Here is a 21,864-nt window from a genome sequence, read left to right as displayed (position 1 = left end):
TGCTTAAACAGGAGTGTGCAAATATCTGTGTGAGGCCCCGCTTTCAATTCTTTTGAGTATATACTCAGAAGTGGAATTGCAGGATTTTATGGTAACTCTGTTAAATTTTTTGAGGAATCTCTATACTGTTTTCCATAGCAGCTGCTAAGGACCATTTTACGTTCTCCCAGCGACGCATGAGGGTTCCAATTTTACCACATCCTCACTCCTAATTGTTTAATATTTGCAGGGTATTTTTAAAAAAATATAAATTCGTTGCAAACAAAAAAGCAGGACTTGGCACAGATACTTGCCATGTTCACAGAAACATTATTCACAATAGCCAAGAGGTAGAAGCAACCCAAGTGTCCATCCATGGAGAAGTGGATAAACAAAATGTCATGCGCACATACGTTGTCAATAATTAATGGAATACAATGGAACACTGTTCAGCCTTAAAAAGGAGAAAAATTCTGGCACATGCTACAACATGGATGAACCTTGAAGACGTTATGCTAAGTGAAATAAGCCAGACACAAAGGAACAAACATTACATGATTCCACTTATATGACATATCTAGATAGTCAAATTCATAGACAGAAACTAGGATGATGGTTACCAGGGGCTGCGGAAGGGTGAAATGGGGAGTTTTTGTTTAATGTGTGTAGTGCTTCTGTTTTGCAAGATGAAAAAGTTCTAGCAATTGGTTGCACAATAGTGTGAACATACTTAACACTACTAAACTGGACACTTAGAATGTGTAATGGGAGCATACACATTATATACTCCCATTTTCTGTTATACTGCCTATACTAACATTTTTTCTGTTACCTAGCCTGCTTTTTCATTCCTGTTACCTTCTTGGCTCCTAAAGGCACACAAGCTTATTGCTCTTAACAGACACTATAGACACTTAGAATGTGTAATGGGAGTGGTTAAGATGGTAAATTTGTGTTCTGCATTCTTTACTAGAATTAAAAATTTTTTAATTCAGGCAACATCACATTAAAATCCGGATTTGTAGGTTCTTTGGACAAAGCAGAAATGAACAACCCAGAACTTGCATGGAGAGCTAAGCAGTATTGTGCCTTGGATTGGGAATGCTCCCTCCCTTCTGCCCATCTCGGTCAGGGTCACAGTGCCCAACACTCCCTTTGCTGCCCCTGCAGCAAGGCTGGTTTCAGTTGCCATTTATCGTTGTGCTTACACAGTTGCTACGCTCAGAGTAAAAAGGAAAGCAAGCAATGTCTTGTATTTATGCTTCTATTAACATTGTTCTGTTACCTGGCCTGCTTTTTCATTCATATTACCTTCTTGGCTCCTAAAGGTGCACAAGCTTACTGCTCTTAACAGAAGGTTCATTTTTAGCATGAAGGTGTCAAAGAAAAGAAAGCAAAATGCTCAACAGAGATTTGGCTTGATTTTTATGTTAAATGTGATGAGTGATTTTTTTAAAGCTAAAGTGTGTCTCATGGCAAGATTCTTGACAGTGAAAGCATGAAAATGCCTTTAAAATTCATTTGAGTACAGATTAGTCCCCAGGATCTTAGCATAGGGGACATAACTGGGTGCAGATTGGTGGATATGTGCTTGTTTGGGCTTGGGGATCAATGCCAGTAGCCCCCTTTACCTAAATGCATCTTACCCCACCTCTTCTACCTAATGAAACTAAACAAATGCTTTCCTGACATTCACTCTGGCACAAGTTTGGGTAGCCACATTTGAGGGTGATGGGGGCATTATTTTTTTAAGCTGCCCCAAAGTAGAAGAGTGAGCTTATTTTAATCAGTGAGCAGTGCCTTTGAGTCTCTAAGTTTCCCAGGGCCTCCATGGCATACCAGCATCAACCCTTCCCCAAATGATCATTCTCTACATCATCCATGACTCTGATCCACTAACGCTTACCTGTCTTGTGTTCCATTCCTTAAGGCTCAGTCAAGCGATAGCAATGAAGCTGAGAAGATGCATTGCAATGAAGACATTAATGGATAATGATGGCCTCATGTATGCCCCTGCCAGATAATACTTTACCTAGAAATATTCATGCCTTATCCTGAGGGATCAGATGCCAGGCCATTGAGGAGATGTTGGGGGCCTTGAGGAAATTTATGCCCAGGCCCCCAGAGCTGGGCTGCCATTTCCTCAATCTCTGAGTGCTGCAGGGAATGCCAGTCAGAAATTCAACCTGACACAGGATCTGATTACCAATGCATGTTAAATGCCTGTCTTTCTGGGTCAATTTAAAGAAACCCTTGCCCATCTATCATGAAATGCCTTTGCCTTAAAGGAATGTGGACAGGAGGGGTACAGCTAGACTTAAGGCTGCTGAGTGGGCAACCATCCAGTATCCATCTCGCACCTGCTAGGCTGGGTCAGAGAACCAAAGCCAGATGCTGGAAACAGGTGTAAGTAGGAATGCTGAGACCATGTTTAGAATGTTTATTCAGAAAGACCAAGCCCAAGCATTGGCCTGCTCCCCTAGTTAGCATTCCTGAACCTCAGGCTCTTGGATAGTTTAGGTGTTACAGATTCCTAACCGGGAAGGAGAGTACAGCCAAGAACCCAGGGCAGTCACCCATGGTGAGAAGTAACTGAGGCACTATCTCTGACTTATGGCCAAGGGTCAAAGCCTTAGAAACTCTGTTACACAGCTCTGCCATCATGGGTGTCTCTTTCACAGGAATGCAGACGTTTCTGCTTGGGACAGAGCAATCAAGGTATGTTAAGAATGAAATGTAGAGCTGTGAAAATACAGCACAGCTAGAGGAAGCAGAAAATAGGAACTCCTAAAAAGAGCTCTGGAAGGAAAACACTCGCTAAAATGCATTTTTTGGCCAGGCATGATGGTGTGTTCCTGTAATCCCAGTGCTTTGGCAAGTTGAGGCAGGAGGATTGCTTGAGGTCAGGAGTTTGAGGCCAGCCTGGGCAATATGGCATGACCCTACCCCTACAAAAAACTTAAAAAAAATCGCTGGGTGTGGTGGCACGTGCCTGTAGTCCTAGCTACTCAGGAGTCTGGGTGGGAGAATCATTTGAACTCAGGAGTTCAAGGTTGCAATGAGTTATGATCACAACACTGCATTCTAGCCTGGATGTCAGAGAGAGATCCTTTTTCTAAAAAAAAAGAAAAGCATTTTTTCTTGGGAGGATTCACAGCCATACACACTGAGCGATAAAGCGGGTGTGTGGAGTGAACTGACTGGGGGGCTTTGTTGCCATCAGCTGCCTCCTTCTTGCTAAGAGAAAATCGGAAACGAGAATAATTTCCTGAGGTCCATCCAACAAGCAGGAATTAAACTCACTTCTTCCTGACCTGGAGAAGGATGCTGTGGTGTGTACTGTTTGGTTTGTGTCAGGTGTGTTGTCCAGGAATTGATGGGATCAGGGTGGAGAGGACAGGTTATGCAAGTTGACATCACAGTCTGGCAAAACTTGCAGCCAGCATTCTTCTCAGATATGGAGCTGACAGTTGTGTGTCATGTAGAGAGTGTGTATGTATTCTTGTTCTTCCTGAAAAGAGAACTGGATTGCAAAGAATTAGATCATTAATTCTTCACAGACAGGGGTTTCTTACATTTCATTAGGCAAACAGACCCAACAGGTTGCCCTTAAGAACCATGGGAGGTCGACAGTATTATTATCGGTTACAGAAAAGCTCAGACTCAGGAAATTTGAGGACCTTGCTCAAAGTAACTCTAGGATAAAGTGCCGAGATTTGTTCATAGTGACCAGAAGTCCAAAGGGAAAGAGGGCAGCTGGTGCTGCTGCATACCTGAGACTCGGGACAGAGTCAGCCTCTCCACCGAAGGCAGAGAGACAGGCAGGTTGGTTGACACCACAGGATGCAACTGAAGGATCGGCTTGCCCTCATTTGCAGTGGACAGCCACATCCCTGCCAGCAGTGGAGGCCTAGAAACGACACACCTGTGCTTGTGAGACTGTGCCGATCTAGCCTGAGTGGTGAGTCAAAGCAGAAGAGCCCCTGGTCATGCTGATTTTTGCCTCAGTCCCATTAACCAAAGTGAAGTGGGGATTCATCCACTTTTCTTAGATGCTGCTTGGCTTCCATTACACTGCATGCCCCACTTGGTGGAGGATGAGAGATCGAAAGGCAACAAGCTCCCAGCTACTCTGTGATCCTAAGCAAGTCACGCCTCCTTTAGAATCCTCATTTTCCTCCACTATAAAATGAGGAAGTTAAACAGTTCCTACTGTAGTGGGCTGTTGTGAGTTTTAAACGAGAGAATCCTTATGAAAGCCTTTGTAGATGATAAAGCAATGGACACACATTAGTTACAGTCAATGCCACGTGCCATCGTTTTTTGAGATGCATTAACACCTTGGTGGACTAACTCCTCACTTCGTGGGCTGCAGTGGGAGAAAAGGTGTACCATGGAAATCACTGAGATACACATATAAACACAGAAAAAAACCCACAGGATGTACAACACTAACAAAGGTCTTAGGTTAAATCAGAATAATAAACAATTTGAAAACACAGGAAGCTTAGCTCAGCTAGCTATGTTATAACAGCTCCCCCAGAGAGTTCTCCCAGAGCTCGCGTTCATGGAATTGCAGAGTCGTAGGCACAGGTTGCCAGGGGAAATGAATGAATTCATTACCCTACTCACACACAATTTACATTATATTTTCCTCTTTAAAATGGATACATCCATTTTAGCTTCCTATTAAAGTGACATTTACTTAGGATGCCATTTGATCCTGAGAAATGTAGTCTACAATTTTATTATTGACTTTTTTTTTGTCCTTCTGGTAAAACCCCCAAATTGACAGTTAATAAGAGATATAGTGACAGATATTGGGGGCCTTGAGGAGATTGAGGAGATGGCAGCCCAGCTGTGGGGGCCTGGGTGTAAATTTCCTCAAAGCCCCCAATATCTGGCACTTTCTCAGCAGGGAAAAAAAAAAAACCCCAGAAAACCAATATTGCAGTTGTAGGGTACAAATGAAAAAGTATTAATAATGTTAATGTAATGGTCTCATTCAAACTTACTTGCTAAAAAAAACCCTCTCCAGCAATTTTCTTTTTCTGGGTAAGAATGTCTGCATCTCATTACCACAGCTTCTTATAATTTCCAGGATTATTAGGCTCTGGACAATGTTTTGGAGTAAATATAGGCCAATCCTGAGGGCTGATCAGTTTTTCTCTATTTTTATCAAGTTGAAATTCCAGCACAGTCAGGGCACCTGGCATATCAACAATTTGTAAACTTGAATCTCCTAATTTGTAAAACACGTAGCAATTGCTCTCAGTAGGGATCTCTGTTTGAAAATAATTTGACACCCTGAATCCTTCAATTAAATTTAGAGAACAGAGTTAAATTTTCATTCACTTCCATTTGTTTTGGAAAATTAAATAGATCATTTCAAAGAACCCAAGACCTATAGCCACACTCATGGGAAATCATGTTCTTAGTCTCTAGTTTTTTTTTAATGCTTTGTAATATCTTGTGAAATTAATCTTCCTCAGAAAAGCAGCTTCCTGGCCCTCTAGGCTCCTGCCTGTCTCACCTCTCAGTCTCTAGTGGCAGCTGGAGTGGATGTTTGCACTTGAAATCAGAATGCATAGCTTGGTCTCAAAAATCATTTGCATAAAAATGCTTTTATCTTTTTGCAGGTTACACTCAGTAGAGACGCGGGCTCACAAAGGTTGTTCCTCCTTGGAACTTTGGCCCATTGTCCATCCTGGCTTAGGAAAATATGAATATTTTCAAGGGCACTGAACCTTGAGTGATGAGAAAGCCTCAGGTCTGGGGACAAATGTATTGGTTTCTGAAAGCCTGGGAAATAAACCCTGGACTTCAACAGGGAAAACACTTATCTTGGGATCAATTCTTCAAGAAAATAAATAAACAATGCTAAATATGAATGTACCCAAACAGTTTCCAAATACATGAGGCAAAAACTGATACAGTAAGATAGAAAAATTCACAATTCTAGTCAAAGATCTCAAAATTTCTCTCTCAGAAACTGACAAAACAGGTAAATTGAAAATCAATATGGATATAGTAGACTTAAACAACACTATCAACCAACTGCCTTAAATGACAAGTACAGAACACCATACCCAACAACAGAAACACTTGTGTTTTCAAATGCATGTGGAATATTCACTAAGGTTGATCACATTCTGAGACATAAAACAAATCTTAATAAACTTAAAAGGATTGGAAATATATAAAGTATATTCTAGTCTCTCTCCATAACAAAATTAAACCGCAAGTCAAAAAGAAAGATATCTGAAAATCTTCAAATATCTGGAAATGAAATGCCACTCATCTAAATAACCCAAGGGTCAAAGAAGAAACTACAAAGTAAACTAGAAAATGTTTTAAATTAAATAAAAATGAAAATACAACATATCAAAATTTGTGGGATGCAGCAAAACCAGTGATGAGAAGTAACTTTATAGCACTGAAAGCTTATATCAGAAAGCAAGAAAAATCTCATATTAATAATCAGAGCTTTAACCCTAATAAACAGAAAGAGAAGAGAAAATTAAACCCAAAGTAAGCACAAGGATGAAAATCATTAAGAGCAGAAATGAATAGAATAGAAAAACTGATAAAAAAAAAAATGGAGAAAACCAGTAAAGCCAAAAGCTGTTTTTTTTCAAAGATAAATAATCAAAACATTGAAGAAACTATATCGAAGTTGGAGACTACACTGACTTATTTGGAGGCTTCTATCAAAGCTATTATAATCAAGACACTGTGGTATAGGGGAAGGGACAAACTTACATATCATACATACAAATCAATGGTACAAAATACAAAGTCCAGAAATAGACTCACATATATATGGTCAATTGAATTTCTACAAAAGTATTAAGGTAATTCACTGAGGAAAAGAATAGCCTGTTAACAAATAGTGCTGAAACAAATGAATATCTATATCAAAAAACAAATAACAAACTTTCCTTACCTCATCTACACAAAAATTAATGAAATGATCTTAGACCTGATTTAAGAGCTAAAACTATAAAAATTCTAGAAGAAAACATTGGAGAAAATCTTTGTAATTTTGAGTTAAGGAAAGTTTTCTTAAATGGGACATAAAAAACACAAAGTATAAAGAAAAAAATAAATTGGGCTTCATCAAAACTAAAAATGTTTGCTCCTCAAAATATTCTAAGAAATGAATAACAAACAGTGAGATTGAAATGGTAATAAAAAAAATTGCCAAAAAAAAGGTCTAGGACCAGATGGATTCACAACTGAATTCTATCAGACATTCAAAGAAGAATTGGTACCAATCCTATTGACACTATTCCAAAAGAGAGAGGAAAAGGGAAATCATTTATGAAGCCAGTATTACCCCAATACCAAAAACAGGGAAGGACATTACAAAAAAAAGAAAACTACAGACCAATATCCCTGATGAACATAGATGCAAAAATCCTCAATGAAATACTAGCAAACTGAATCCAATACCATATTAAAAATCAAGTCCACCATGATCAAGTGAGTTTCATCCCAGGAATGCAGGGATGGTTTAATATACATAAGTCAATAAATGTGATATGCCACATAAACAGAATTAAAAACAAAAATCACATGATCATCTCAATAGATGCAGAAAAAGCATTTGACAAAATCCAGCATCTCTTTATGATTAAAACCTTCAGCAAAATTGGCATAGAAGGGACATACCTTAAGGTAATAAAAAACCATTTACAACAAAGCCACAGCCAACAAAATACTGAACAGGGAGAAGTTGAAAGCATTCCCCCTGAGAACAAGAACAAGACAAGCATGTCCACTTTCACCATTTCTATTCAACATAGTACTGGAAATTCTAGCCAGAGCAATCAGACAAGAGAAGGAATAAAGGCATCCAAATTGGTAAAGACGAAGTCAAACTGTTGCTGTTTGCTGATGACAGGATCGTATACCTACAAAATCCTAATGACTCATCCAAAAAGCTTCTAGAACTGGTAAATGAATTTAGCAAAGTTTCAGGATACAAAATTAGCGTACACAAATCAGTGGCTTTGTTATATACCAGCAGCAACCAAGCTGTTCTTGATCAAATCAAGAACTCAACCCCTTTCACAATACTTGAAAAAAAAAAAAATTCCCTTAGGAATATATCTAACCAAGAACCTCTACAAGGAAAACTACAAAACACTGTGGAAAGAAATCATAGATGATACAAACAAATGGAAACACAACCCATGCTCATGGATGGGTAGAATCAGTAATCATACCGCCAAAAGCAATTTAAAAATTCAATGCACTTCCCATCAAAATACCACCATCATTCTTCACAGAACTAGAAAAAAGAATCCAAAAATTCATATAGAACCAAAAAAGAGCCCTCATAAGCCAAAGAAAGACTAAGCCAAAAGAACAAATCAGTAGGCATCACATTACCCAACTTCAAACTATCCTAGAAGGTCTTAATTACCAAAACAGCATGGCACTGGTATAAAAATAGGCACATAGACCAATGGAACAGAATGGAGAACCCAGAAACAAAGCCAAATACTTACAGCCAACTGATCTTCAACAAAACAAACAAAAACATAAAGTGGGGAAAGGACACCGTATTCAACAAATGTTGCTGGAATAATTGGCAAGCCACATGTAGTAGAATGAAACTTGATCCTTATATTGCACCTTATACAAAAATCAACTCAAGATGGATCTTAAATCCATCTTAAATCTAAGACCTGAAACCATAAAAATTCTAGACAACAGCATCATAAAACCCTTCTAGACGTTGGCTTAGGAAAAGACTTCATGACCAAGAACCCAAAAACAAATATAACAAAAACAAAGACCAATAGATGGGACTTAATTAAACTAAAAAGCTTCTGCACAGCAAAAGAACTATCAGCAGAATTAACAGACAACCCACAGAGTGGAAGAAAATCTGCACAATCTATACATCCAACAAAGGACTAATATCCAGAAGCTACAAGGAACTCAAATAAATCAGCAAGAAAAAAAACAAACGGTCCTATCAAAAAGTGGGCAAAGGACATGAACAGACAATTCTTAATAGAAGATATACAAATGGCCAGCAAGCATATGGAAAAATGCTCAATCTCACTAATTGTCAGGGAAATGCAAATCAAAACCACAATGCGATACCACCTCACTCCTGCAAGAATGGCCATAATCAAAACATTAAAAAATAATAATAATAAATGTTGGTGGGGATGAGGTGAAAAGGGAACAATTTACACTGTTGGTGGGAATGCAAATTAATACAACCACTATGGTAGACAGTTTGGAGATTCCTTAAAGAACTGAAAGTAGATCTACCATTTGATCCAGCAATATCACTACTGGGTATCTACTCAGAGGAAAATAAGTCATTAAACGAAAAAGATACTTGCACATGCATCATATGCATGTTTATAGCAGTACAATTCACAATTGCAAAAATATGAAACCAGCCCAAATGCCCATCAGTCAATGAGTGGCTAGAGAAAATGTGATACACACACACACACACACACACATCATGGAATACTACTCAACCATAAAAAGGAATGAAGTAATGGCATTCGCAGCAACCTGGATGGAATTGGAGACTATTATTCTAAGTGAAGTAACTCAGGAATGGAAAACCAAACATCATATGTTCTCACTTATATGTGGGAGCTAAGCTATAAGGATGCAAATGCATAAGAATAATACATGGGACTTTGGGGACTTGGGAGAAAGAGTAGGGGTTGGGGAGGGATAGAAGACCACACATTGGCTACAGTGTATACTGCTTGGGTGCACCAAAATCTCAGAAATCACCACTAAAAAACTTATTCATGTAATCAAACACCACCTGCTCTCCCAAAACATATTGAAATAATAAAAACTAAAAATTAAAAGAAATGAAAGGGAAAGCTACAGACTGGGAGAAATTATTTGCAAAATATCTATCTGATAAGGAAATTTTATCAAGAACACATAAAGAACTTCTCTCTAAGAAGATAAACAACTGAATAAAAAGTTGGGCAAAAGATGTGTACAGTTACTTCACCAAAGAATATATAAAGATGACCAATGAGTACAAGAAAAGGTGCTAACCATTAGTCTTTGTCAAAATGCAAATTAAAACCATAAAGAGATACCATGCATAATCATCCACCCAGAATAGCTGAAATATGAAAGATTGACACAATACCATGCACTGGTAGAGCGTAGAGTAGGTAGAACTCTCTTACCTTGCTGGTGGAAACAGAAAAAACTGAATAACCACTATGGAAACTAGTTTGACAGTTTCTTATGAAGTTAACCACAAATTTACCATACAATCCAGCAATTCCACTCCTTCATTTACTCAACAGAAATGAAAACATGTATTCACACAAAGACCTATATGTGAGTGTTCACAGCAGCTTAATTTATTATAGTCAAAGCAGCTAAGAACACAAATATCCATCAAGTGATGTATAGATAAGTAACTAGTGACATACCCACACAATAGAATACCACTTGGGAATAAAAAGAACTGAGACACTATACATGCCACAAAATAAACAAATCTCAGAAGCATTATGCTAAGTGAAAAAAAAAAGCCAGTTATAACAGCATACAATACTGTATGTTTTCATTCACAGGACCATTTGGAACTGGCAGAACTATAATGACAATTAAACGCACCGGTGGTTGCCAGAGGTAAGGATGCAGGGAAGGGATATAATGGCAAAGACACATGAGGGAACTTTCTGAGGTGATGAAAATATTCTACATCTTAACTGTGGTGGTAGCTATACAATGCTACATATTTGTCCAAACTCACTGAACTGTACACTTAAAAGGTAAATTTTAGTGTATGTATATCTCAATAAAGTTGATTTTAAAAATCACATCTTTCATTTCTTTTTTTTTTTACATCTTTCATTTCTTCATCCATTGAATGTTCTGTGTCTGCCTCTGCTGTGTACATCCTGTCTTTGCTATACTGAGCAGTGAGGTCTGTAAGTACCTTTGGGTGACTTCAGAGTAGAGTCATCATGGATGTGGAGTTCATGCAATCTGAAGGAGGTAATAGCAGCTGTGTAAACACTCAGCTAAATGAGTGCCTAGGGAGAAATCTGGAAAATGGTTTGGGAAATTGGGATTTATGTAAGAGCTTCAAGTCAAGAAATGTACTTTGAGAAATGCAATGGACTCTCTCACTGAGAATCTGTTGTAATTATTGTCACTCATAATGACTTGTGTCAGGCCTAAGTCCATAACCCTCCCAATGAAAATACCTGAAACCAATTATAAAATTCCTAGTAGTAGATTTTACACTGCCCCATGTGAAAATAAATGAATCTATTCATTGAGTAGTCTCTTTATTTTCCTGATGAGAAAACTGAGGCTCAAAGAACTTAAATGCCCAGAGTCAGACACTGAAGCAGCTCCAGGACCAGATCTGAAGTCCTTTCTTCTAACTTCTGGATCCTTCCACAGTCTTGAGCTTTGGCAAAATTTCTACCCAATTTGTTTGTCTATTTTTCAGGCTTGAAGAATAGAATGTGAAAAGTGGATATTTTTGAAACAACAAATCGCTATGATATAGTAAAGCTTTTAGGGCCTCTTATCACAGCAACTTTGTGTTCTGGTGAAATACTGAGCTGTGGTTCTACATAGAGGCAGAAATTGCAAAGATTTCAACGCCAAAGTCCCCATCTCCAAAGCAATTGGCTCTGGCTGGAGTGTTTGTGTCTCTGTGTGTGTGTGTGTGTGTGTGTGTGCGCGCGCGCGCCGCATGGTGGGGAGATCCTCTTACCTTGAGGCAGCTGCTGTGTCCAGCTCAAGTATCAGCCAGAGCAGCTGCTGAGTTAATCCACCAAATAAAGACACATTTCTCTGGAAACACCTGTTCCCTGCTTAGCTCCCATTAAATGGTTTGGGCAAATTCTTCCAGGTGAGGCCACTAAGCTGCACTGGAAAGGGAGGAAGGAGAACTGGGAGGGGGCTTTCATTGCTGCTGCTCCCACCTCTATACAATTTAATTGCCACACATAGCCCCAATAAAATGCCCAACTGTCCATGGGGAGTGGGTGGGGCGTGGAAGCAGACTGGAAAAGCAATGGCCATAAGAAGGCATGCCCAAGAGAAAAGGCCTCACAGAGACTGCTTCCAAGGCAGCCAACCCGTCTCACAGCATCCTTCTCCCACCTTATTCATGCCTTGTTTTCTGAGGTTGACTAGGGCACGGTGTAATTCTTTCAAAATAAATTCTAAAATTAACATATGAAGTAAATCAAAGGTTACTTCTACCAAACTCTCTTTGCATTGACTGAGAATACAGCAGGCCTGGCTGAGAAGGGCAGAAACTGAGAGGATGACTCTGCAGCTAAAGATCAGTTCATGAGTGAGGGCTTTGCACAGTTTTCTGGGAGGACTGGGGTATACGGAGGTTCCAAGTGCATCCTGTAGAAGCCCGGGGAAACTGGGGCCTTTGATGAGTTCAAATTCACCACAAGACTGAATCCAAACCTTGCTTCTTCTTAGAGAATGCCCAAGGGGAGCTACAACACTCTTCTGATCTAACAAGAAGTAGTGGTCCTGTCCATCACTGGTAGAGGAAGCTGATGTTTGTTTTTTGCCATGAAAGGTTTTTTGCCTGTGTACTTGGGTGAAGAGAGAAGGTACATGATAAAGTAGAAATTGTTCAGCACCAGAAACCACAGGCAGTAAAATCAAGGGCATGTTTCACTGTGTACATGGATATGAGTAAAGCACCAAGAAAGAGAGCATTTGCTTCTAAAAGGTTTGCAGTTCAGCTGTTGTGGGCTGAATATAGTTTACACGTCAGCAAGTGAGCCTGAGATGCTTCTGAGTTTTAAAAGCAACATTACTCTGACATGGGACCACCTAGTAAAGAGATGTAAGACCACCACTGAATCAAGGAGAACTCTTACCACATCCTAAATGTTCAAGGTAAGCCTAGTGATGAAAAGTGAAATTCCAACACTCTAACCTTGAACTGGACAAATATGAATCAGGTAAACTGGGTTCTGAAGTGGTGAAGCTGAATCAGGCCTGCAAAAAATTCTCAGAGGCTGGGAATTTGCTGCTATAGCGAGGTCTCTATCAACCTGCCCATATCCCATTTCTGGGATCAAAGAGTAGTACTCCATCATGAATAGGTGTCCTTCTCTATGTGAAAGGCCCTTCCTAAAACACCAAGAACTATACAGCAAGGCTCTTTGCAATACTGGATGTCAACACTCTCCCCGCACCTGCTCCACCTGACCCACCCTCCTCTCCCCAGGCAGGCATGTGGATGTCAGCATACATGACATGGGCTCAGTGGATGGCAGCCTTGAAGCATGACACTCCCTCTGCAGCCTCAGAGAAGCAATACAAGACATATATGTAGTGACAAAGCCCCAAACCCGAATTCTCGGAATGTAAATAGAACCCTTCAGACAATTATTCAGATCCACAATTAGTTTCTGGTTCCAATAAAGCATGGAGTTTTCTCTCTCACCATTTGCCCCCCTGAGTCCATGGCCAATACATCCTCCCACTCCTCTTTACCAAAGATAATTTCTGGAGGAGTTGGGCAGCTGAGCAGACTGTAAGGACACTCAGGACACTCTAGGGTGCACAGGTTTCCAGCTGACATTGCGGGCAGGTCCTGCTCACACACAGTTGCAGACACGGCAGAGACCAATGGAGACACCACTGCCATTGCTAAGCACATGGCTAATGAGGCAGAAAGTCTATGATGGGAGCTTCCAGAAGAGTCAGTGTCAACCCAGGGAAAAGTCAGTAAGCCAGACATAGCCAAGGCCTTTGAGCACCACTGACCCTAAACTGCCTGTGAGTTACAGGCACAGGGAGCTGGGTCTCAGGTCTAGCAGAGTCATTTACACAAAAGTACATGGAAGTTGGGCTCTTTAAATATTATTAATTAAACTGAGAACTTTCAAAAGGGTATTAAAGGATTAGGATGTCCGTCCTCAAGCAAATCTCATAACAGCAATCAAGCAAACGCTTGGCTATGAGAAGAGCAACTAGAAAATAATATACACAGACTGCTTGATGACTTTCTGGCTTAGTTCTTTGGTTCTAATTCCTGATGGCTGGTAAGTGCACATTGATCCTCTGGCTGTTAATTCATTCAGGTCTCACGTGGTTGCAATTCCCCAAATACTTCTTCACTCAGGGCATCTTTCTCTCAGGGACCTCCTCTCCCAGTAGAAATTCTGTAGAGTCTGAGGATTCAAAGAGAACCCACCTGCTCACCTGCATAGGAACTGCCTAGAACAGCATCCCACCAGGAGTCACTTGGCCACCTCCTGGGCATCTCTGGTGTAAGCAGATGAAATGCTTCTTCTTAATCTATGGAAACCTGCATTTTCCTGCAGAAGTCCTTTGCTGCTCCTTTCTCTACGAGCAGTAAGTCCTCATGGCATTATGGACATTTGAAACTGGTCTCCCCTAATGACCATTCTGGAGGGTTTGCTCCTGCTGGATTACTGAATAATTGCCCATGGAGTCACTGTTCTCGGTCAAGGTTCCCCTCCATGCAGGAATAGATAATGGAGCAATTCTCCTCAGGAAGAGGTCTTGAGGCAGTTGCATTGTGGGAGCTTGAGACCTCCAGTATAATCTGAGAGCAATGTTATTTTGGGAGGACTGAGCCTCAAGATTTGGGGAGAAATTAATCTCTGGGCCTACAGAAGAGGAACATTATGGAAGAAACTATGTGAAATGTTAGTCAAGGGAAAAGAAAATATTTCCTACCCATTAAAGTAAAAATCAAGCACTGAATCTGACTCCAGATGTAGTGAAGTATAAGAAAAGCCAAAAGCGCTAGGCAGATTACTAACTCCTGTGAGAAAACAAGAAGAAAGCTTCACTGATATTATCACAAATAATTATTTTCAACATTATTTCAATGGACTTTTCATTTTGGTTTGAGCCCTACTGCATGCTCTTCATGGGGTAGTGCACTGCTGTTTTCAGAAAACAGCCCCTCCACACTCAGCTTCTACCACCATGAATAAGAATTGCCATACATTTTCTAGAAATAATCAGTCTACTGCATCTTTTACCTAAAAACTACCTCAAAAGATTTCTTCACACCAAACATTTATTTTTGTCACTTTTATCTGTGAAAATAAACATCCAACCCCAAACCATGTCACTTTTAATTTTCCAAAATTATTACCTCCTGGAACTGAAGTCTACTTGAGCAGATACAAACAAAATAATAAGTCATTTTCTGATTTTTGAGAACATGTTATTTGTGGTTCATAATCAATCACCTGATGACCCAGGAGCATGGAACCGGAGAGTGCTTTCTGGCAGCCTCTTGCCTGGGCAACATTCACACATCATTTAAGAATGCTCATGAGTATGGAGTCACCATGAACATTCTTCCTTGTGAAGAAATTGTAAGAGTTCTTCTGTGGACTCTTCGAGACATGCAAACATCTAACCAAGTGTTAGGGGGAAGGCATGGACTTCAAACTCATTATATAAAGAAAGAGTCTCTTGAAAAAAATCTCTATGGAGGAGCACCTGTGCTTTTTCCATTTCCAGGAGCACATGCTTAGGAAGCACAGGTTTAATCAAGTCAAGACTGTCTCTGTCTAGCTGTAGCAAGCACACTCCAAGAATCCATGAATCAGAGGTTATTCTCCAGAACAGACTTAAAGCTCAATTCAAGTGTGCTCCTTGGGGGTTGCTGGGAATGACACAAAAGCAGGGGATTAGTCTTTGGAAGCCCAAGGAGGACACAGGGAAGGCTGAGCAAAGGCAAGTGGCCATTGGTAAGGAGGACTAGGGAGGGACACAGCCAGTCTTAGTCACTGCAGATGAAGCAGCGCTCAGCAGCATGCCTAAGGGCCAGGCTCACTTGCGCCCCTCCCCTGGGAAGCCAGGTGTGAGGTCACCACGCACCAGCAGAGTGAACTCAAATTTGTTTTGTTTTATGTTTTCTTTTATGTAGAGCTCAAAACAAGCCAACATTTGGGGGATGAGTCATTTCTGTACTTTTCCCCTGGCTGAGGTTTCTCTCTGCCCCTTTGAAAGCCCTCTTTCTTCTTGCTGTGGCCTGTTTCAGTGGGACCCTAGGGGGCACGGGAAAACATAGACACAAGTGCATCATCACTAACCTGAGAAGTAGCTGCAGGTGCACTAGTTTCCTTACCACTCACAGCTGCCCTCTCACTCGTTGCGGCTGCTGCCACTTCTGCCTTCTGCACATTCGAATCCTCAGAACCTGGAGGCCCTATTTGCCCCAGACCTTCGCTCCCTGGGGTGCAAGGTGGGTTGGTGGTGGCTTTCCGGGTTTGGCCTTTATACCAACTAGGGTAAAACAAGGGATCCGCGGTTTCCGCTGCTGCAGGGACTGGAGTTTCAGACTCTGTGGTCTGCACAGAGCCAGGGGGCACAACCTCCCCCTTAATCAGAACAGATAAATTCAAAAGTAAAAAAAAAAAAAAGAAGAAGAAGAAGAAGAAGAAAAAGCAGTCGATTTTAGTTCCCTTTGGGTTTGAACACTGCTCGCTCCCTGCATGCAGTGCCTTGGTGGCCGTTTTAGTTCATCCCACCCTCCGGAAGCACTAAGGGCAGAATGGTGCCCACAGTGCCCCTCTGTCCAGCATCTGGATGTGTGCCCTCTTCTTTTCTGAGCTTGTCTTTCACTCGTTGGGAGCCCAGGCAGGCAGAAAGCAGAAACCTCAGTGAATGTTGCTTATAAAATATCAGATATGGGAAAAGGGTCAAACTATTGACTAGAATAATTTGTTGGCATTATATGTGAGTCCCCAAAGCCTCATTATAAAAAAACAAAAATTAATCTTATTGATCAAGTCCAACCCTCACTTAGTTACTATACCTTTTTCAATTTTAGTACAACTGGAATGCTCAGAATTGAAAAATTCTAGACTATAAATGTCATTTTAGCCTGGTTTCCTGTGGAGACAGAGCATGGAAATACAATTCCGTCTCTGAGATCCCCCTTTGGAGTTTCAATCCACTTCAAAAGCAGTAGTAGAAGCAGGACTCCTCTCTGATGAGTCTGCATTGCCTGCAAACTCAACAGGTTGTGATCCTGTCTGCTGAAGTGTCATGGAGTCTGCACAAGGGCTTGAAAACTGGACAGTGACATATTAGAAACACGAGGTCAAACAATTAGATGCAGCATGTGGGGTGAGATTATTTCCTAAGATATGTTTTAAACAATTCTGTCAGCACACAATCTCACCAAATGACAAATCCATAGAAAACCAGGCTTCATTGTTTGCTCACTGAAGGAAAAATACATACATTATATTTCAGGGTAAGTAATAGGAACATAAATTAGTGTAGTTTCTCTATTTACCCCCTCAATTATCTACAGAAAATTCAAAGTTCTGAAAGTGTAATCACTTTTATTTCTTACCCTATATGCTGTTTATTTCTCATCCTATACCCTACATCTACATTCACTAAGTAGCAAAGAGCAGACCCAGTTCCCATGATATCAGCTTTCAATGAATTAATATGACACACAGATATGGACACACACACACACACATACACACACACATGATTTTCAGACAAAGATTGCCTTAGATCTGAGGGCATTACTGGTGGGAAAGTTGTATTAAATTAAGTTTTGTTAACTAACAATAACAACGAAGAACCTGTTGAATTACCTAGAGGACTTTTCTCCCCGACATGGGGACTGTCCTGAAATCTTTTATCTACCACATACAAATGTCTGGCATATAGTTATCTTTTTCTTAAGGCAGCGTAGGGTAAATTGTTTAGGCTATTCAGTAAGGAGACACACCAATGTGCCCTGCAGAAAGAGACTCAGCGGGGGTTACCTGTGTCACAGGGGCATCCGCAGCAGGTGGCAGGGCTGGAGGTGGCTCTGGAGAGGAAACTGGAAGTGCCCCAGGGGCAGCCTGCAGCTCCACCTGAGAGAGCTCTGAAGCTTTTTCTGGGCTTTCATCTTCTCCTGGAAACTCTGCTTGAACAATTTCTACCTCTTCCACTTCTACTGCTTCTCCTCCCACTTCTCCTACTCCTTCTCTTTCTCCTTCTCCACCTTCTTCTTCTTCTTCATCTTCATCTTCTGGTAAGGTAAGGTATCTTGTAAATTGTTATAACTATCCCTGCAGCCATGGACATAGTTAATGGCCAGTGCTTATAGCCCCAGTTAAGGTCAAGGCTAGGGAAGTTCTCTCCCACAGACATTTGACAGTGGTCCAAGTGTGCCATGCCAGGACTTTGGGCTTCTAGTGGAATGTGGACTGGACAAATGTGAAGGAACCATCCCCATCCTCCTTGCTCTCCTCCCCAATACAAAGTCTTCACCTCTGCTGTGCATCATGCCCCTCACCTTCCAGAGCCCGTCCACATTTTTATTACAGTCTGCCACATCTACAAGCTCCCGGAGGCCTGGGATTGCCACTTATTTATCTCTGTCACATTAAATGGAAGTGCAACTCTCTTCCCTATCTTAGAAAACATACAAAACCCTTTTGTCATTTTAGCTGTCTATCTCTGTTGTTCAGTGAATACTAACTTTTGCCATAATTAATGTCATGACTCTTTTATTTATTTATTTATCTATCTATTCATTTATTTATTTATTATTTTTTGAGACAGAGTCTCGCTCTGTCGCCCAGGCTGGAGTGCAGTGGTGCGATCTTGGCTCACTGCAACCTCCCCGTCCTGGGTTCAAGTGATTCTCCTGCCTCAGCCTCTGGAGTAGCTGGGATTACAGGCGTACACCACCACACCTGGCTAATTATTTTTGTATTTTTAGTAGAGATGGGGTTTCACCACGTTGGTCAGCCTGGTCTTAAACTCCTGGCCTCAAGTGATCCACTTGCCTTGGCCTCCCAAAGTGCTGGAACGCCGTGACTCTTTTCCTGACCCACTGATCTTAATATTCTCTCAGGTGATATTAAGGACAGACAATATTAAGTGATTTTTAAAAAAGATATGTCCTGAAGATTTGCCTTTAAAATTTTGTCTGTGGATGTTGGTGCAGCCTCATAGTATTACTAGTGGTCTAGCTGAGGGGTGTGAACATCTAGATGGACTAGCATGAGTCAAGGTGATCAAAGTTTTGGTCAGCTCCAAGATTATTTTTCACTTTTCAATTATTTAATCAGGACAAAATTTCAGAAATGGGATTTCTGGGCCAAAAGGTAGGAATGTGGTTACAGCTCATGGAGTATAACTGATCACACAGACCCAGGTTTATGTCCAGGTTGTGACTTATTCTATTTATTTATTTATTTATTTTTAAACTAAGTCTTGCTCTGTCACCCAGTCTGGAGTGCAGTGGCACAATCTCGGCTCTCTGCAACCACTACCTTCTAGGTTCAAGCGATTCTCCCCGCTCAGCTTCCCGAGTAGCTGAGACTACAGACGCTGGCCGTCATGCCCAGCTAATTTTTGTATTTTTAGTAGAGGCAGGGTTTTGCCATGTTGGCCAGGCTGTTCTCAAACTCCTGACCTCAGGTGATCTGCTGACCTCGGCCTCCCAAAGTGCTGGGATTACAGGCGTGAGCCACCGCGCCTGGCTGTGACTTATTCTATGAGTTGTTACTGTTCTTATCCTCTGAAGTTTGATTAGGTTGATGTGCTGCAATATCTATCCCAGATGCCTCTTATGTATTGTTTTTATCTCATCTTTAACCTTGCTTCTGCTGACACTTAATATCATTTTGGCTAACGCTGTGCATAGGATTGAAGTTGAGATATCATCATTATCATCAATTATGAAGCATTTGCTCATCCAGAGTCAAATACTCAACCTGACATTAAAATAGACACCAGGCCGGGCACGGTGGCTCATCCTATAATCCCAGCACTTTGGGAGGCTGAGGCAGGTGGATCACCTGAGGTCAGAAGTTCAAGATCAGCCTGGCCAACATGGAGAAACCCTATTTCTCTAGTAATACAAAAAGTAGCCGGGTGCGGTTGCTGGTTCCTGTAATCCCAACTACTCAGGAGGCTGAGGCAGGAGAATCACTTGAACCAGGGAGGTGGGGGTTGCAATGAGCCGAGATCGTGCCATTGCACTCCAGCCTGGGCGACAGAGTGAAAGTCCACACACACACACAAAAGGCACCATATATGCAAAGCTAAATAAACACTGTCAACAAACGATGTGATCCTGTAATGAAATAGAGCTTCACATTGGATATGATCCTTGTAAAGTTGTCGACTGATTCTGGAGGTGATTCTGAATCCCCGCTTTCCTCCCACCCGACTCTTTGGCAGCTTTCACACACCTGCAGCTTTGGCCAAATGGTCAAAAGAATAACAAACCTCTGTAAAAGTCAATTTCACGTATTATCTTTTCTTCCCTATTGAGGTTGACTGTGAAGTGGTTCATGTTCTCATAGCCATGTTCTACTTTCTCCATCTGAAATGCCTTTGATGCTTCGGAGATTCTGCAACAAAGACAAGTTATCACTTTCTGTCACTGTTTAAAACTGGATAGCCTTGGGTAAAGGTGAAAATATGCATTTTTCCATAAAATAAAAAGTTCTTACTTGTGTAGCAAGGTTTTGGCATTCTGTGAAAGCAAACAAAAGATAGTCTTACTTAAATTATTTCCATAAAAGACAGTGGTAAGACAATTATTTCCTTTGCTGACTCTGAGAATCTCATAGCTTAGTTTCTAAATGTCACAAATAACTGCTGTCTTATACCAGAACCCTCTTAGATTTAAGCAGTATCATAGACATGGTTTTTAAGTTGTTAGATAGATGAATATATAAGTATATGGGGTTTATATTTTAGTTGGTAAAATAAATAAAAACTGAAATGTACGTAAAATAATAAAAATATGATAACTAATTTTCCAGCACCCACATTTTGGGTTGTTACTTTGGTACCAAAAAGAGACTTACCTGCAGAAACACTGCCATTTCTGGCTCATCCATAAACTGAATTCCTGACTCAACCAACTTTGAGACGTTCTCCAAATGATCTGAATACTTTTTGATAAGAGCACGGACGTGTTCCAGTTTCTCCCCTTGGGTTCGGGTAATGACTTGGGTCATTTCATTCTTCCTCTCCTCCAAAATGCCGTACAGGTAATCAAACTTCTCACAAAGCTCCTGTTTCTGTTTTCTGCAACATTCCTATTAGTTGGGTTAGCTAACGTTAGAAACTATTTAAAAGAAAGTCAATTTGGAGAAATCACCTAGTCATGTTGGGAAAGAAAAACATTTACTTATGTAGGATATTTTTTTCTTTTCCCTGAAGTTGTCCATTTAGGTATGGATACCCACTATGTTGGTGCTTTGGAAATTCCATTTTTAACAAATTTGATATTTAGATTATCTAAAAATCAATTAAATTGGCTACATGAATCAATGGTTTTCCAATCTTCTGTTCTTTATAAATGGAGCATTTCATAGAAATAAAGAATGATTTTCTTTTATATTATATTGGGTTACATAGGTTATAGGCTATATTTTGCTTTGGAGTGTGTGTGCATGTGTGTGTGTGCAAGGAAAATGCTATGATACTTCCTGGTTTGTACCTTCAAGTCTCTTTCTGCTCCACCTATACCAATATTGTCCTAGTTTCAGTACTCCTATATAGATTTTGTAGCTTCCCAAGGGCCTCTGCAGCTAGGATTCCCTCCTCCCAGCCAACTCACACGCTGCAACCAAGTTAATTTTCTCAGAGTACAGTTCTAATCATTTTTTTTTTTCTTTCCTTTCTTTCTTTTTGATCCAGAGTCTAGCTCTGTCGCCCAGGCTGGAGTGCAGTGGTGTGATCTCGACTCATTGCAACCTCCACCTCCCAGGTTCAGGCAATTCTCCTGCCTTAGTCTTCTGAGTAGCTAGGATTACAGGCACCTGCCACCACGCCCAGCTGATATTTGAATTTTTGGTAGAGATGGGGTTTCACCACGTTGGCCAGGCTGGTCTT

General features: G+C 40.7%; 1 protein-coding gene across 6 annotated transcripts in view; it reads right to left on the bottom strand.

The window, feature by feature from the left end:
- The window catches only part of TRIM55 (tripartite motif containing 55), a 49,412-nt gene that overhangs the window by 4,618 nt on the left and 22,930 nt on the right, over window positions 1-21,864 (bottom strand). For 2 of the 6 annotated variants that reach the window (XM_033202369.1, XM_033202373.1), the window contains 5 exons: window positions 20,832-21,065; window positions 20,472-20,494; window positions 20,245-20,369; window positions 17,781-18,031; window positions 16,080-16,367 (listed from right to left, as the gene is read on the bottom strand). In XM_033202369.1, the coding sequence (XP_033058260.1) occupies window positions 16,080-16,367; window positions 17,781-18,031; window positions 20,245-20,369; window positions 20,472-20,494; window positions 20,832-21,065 (921 nt within the window). The other 4 variants (XR_004435184.1, XM_033202370.1, XM_033202371.1 and 1 more) reach the window with 4 other exon arrangements.

This window comes from Trachypithecus francoisi, unplaced genomic scaffold (assembly GCF_009764315.1).
Source record: "Trachypithecus francoisi isolate TF-2019V2 unplaced genomic scaffold, Tfra_2.0 Lachesis_group7, whole genome shotgun sequence".
In the NCBI taxonomy this organism is placed as follows: Eukaryota; Metazoa; Chordata; class Mammalia; order Primates; family Cercopithecidae; genus Trachypithecus; species Trachypithecus francoisi.
The sequence above is the reverse complement of the archived record's forward strand: the minus strand, read 5'-3'. Positions and strand labels throughout refer to the sequence as shown.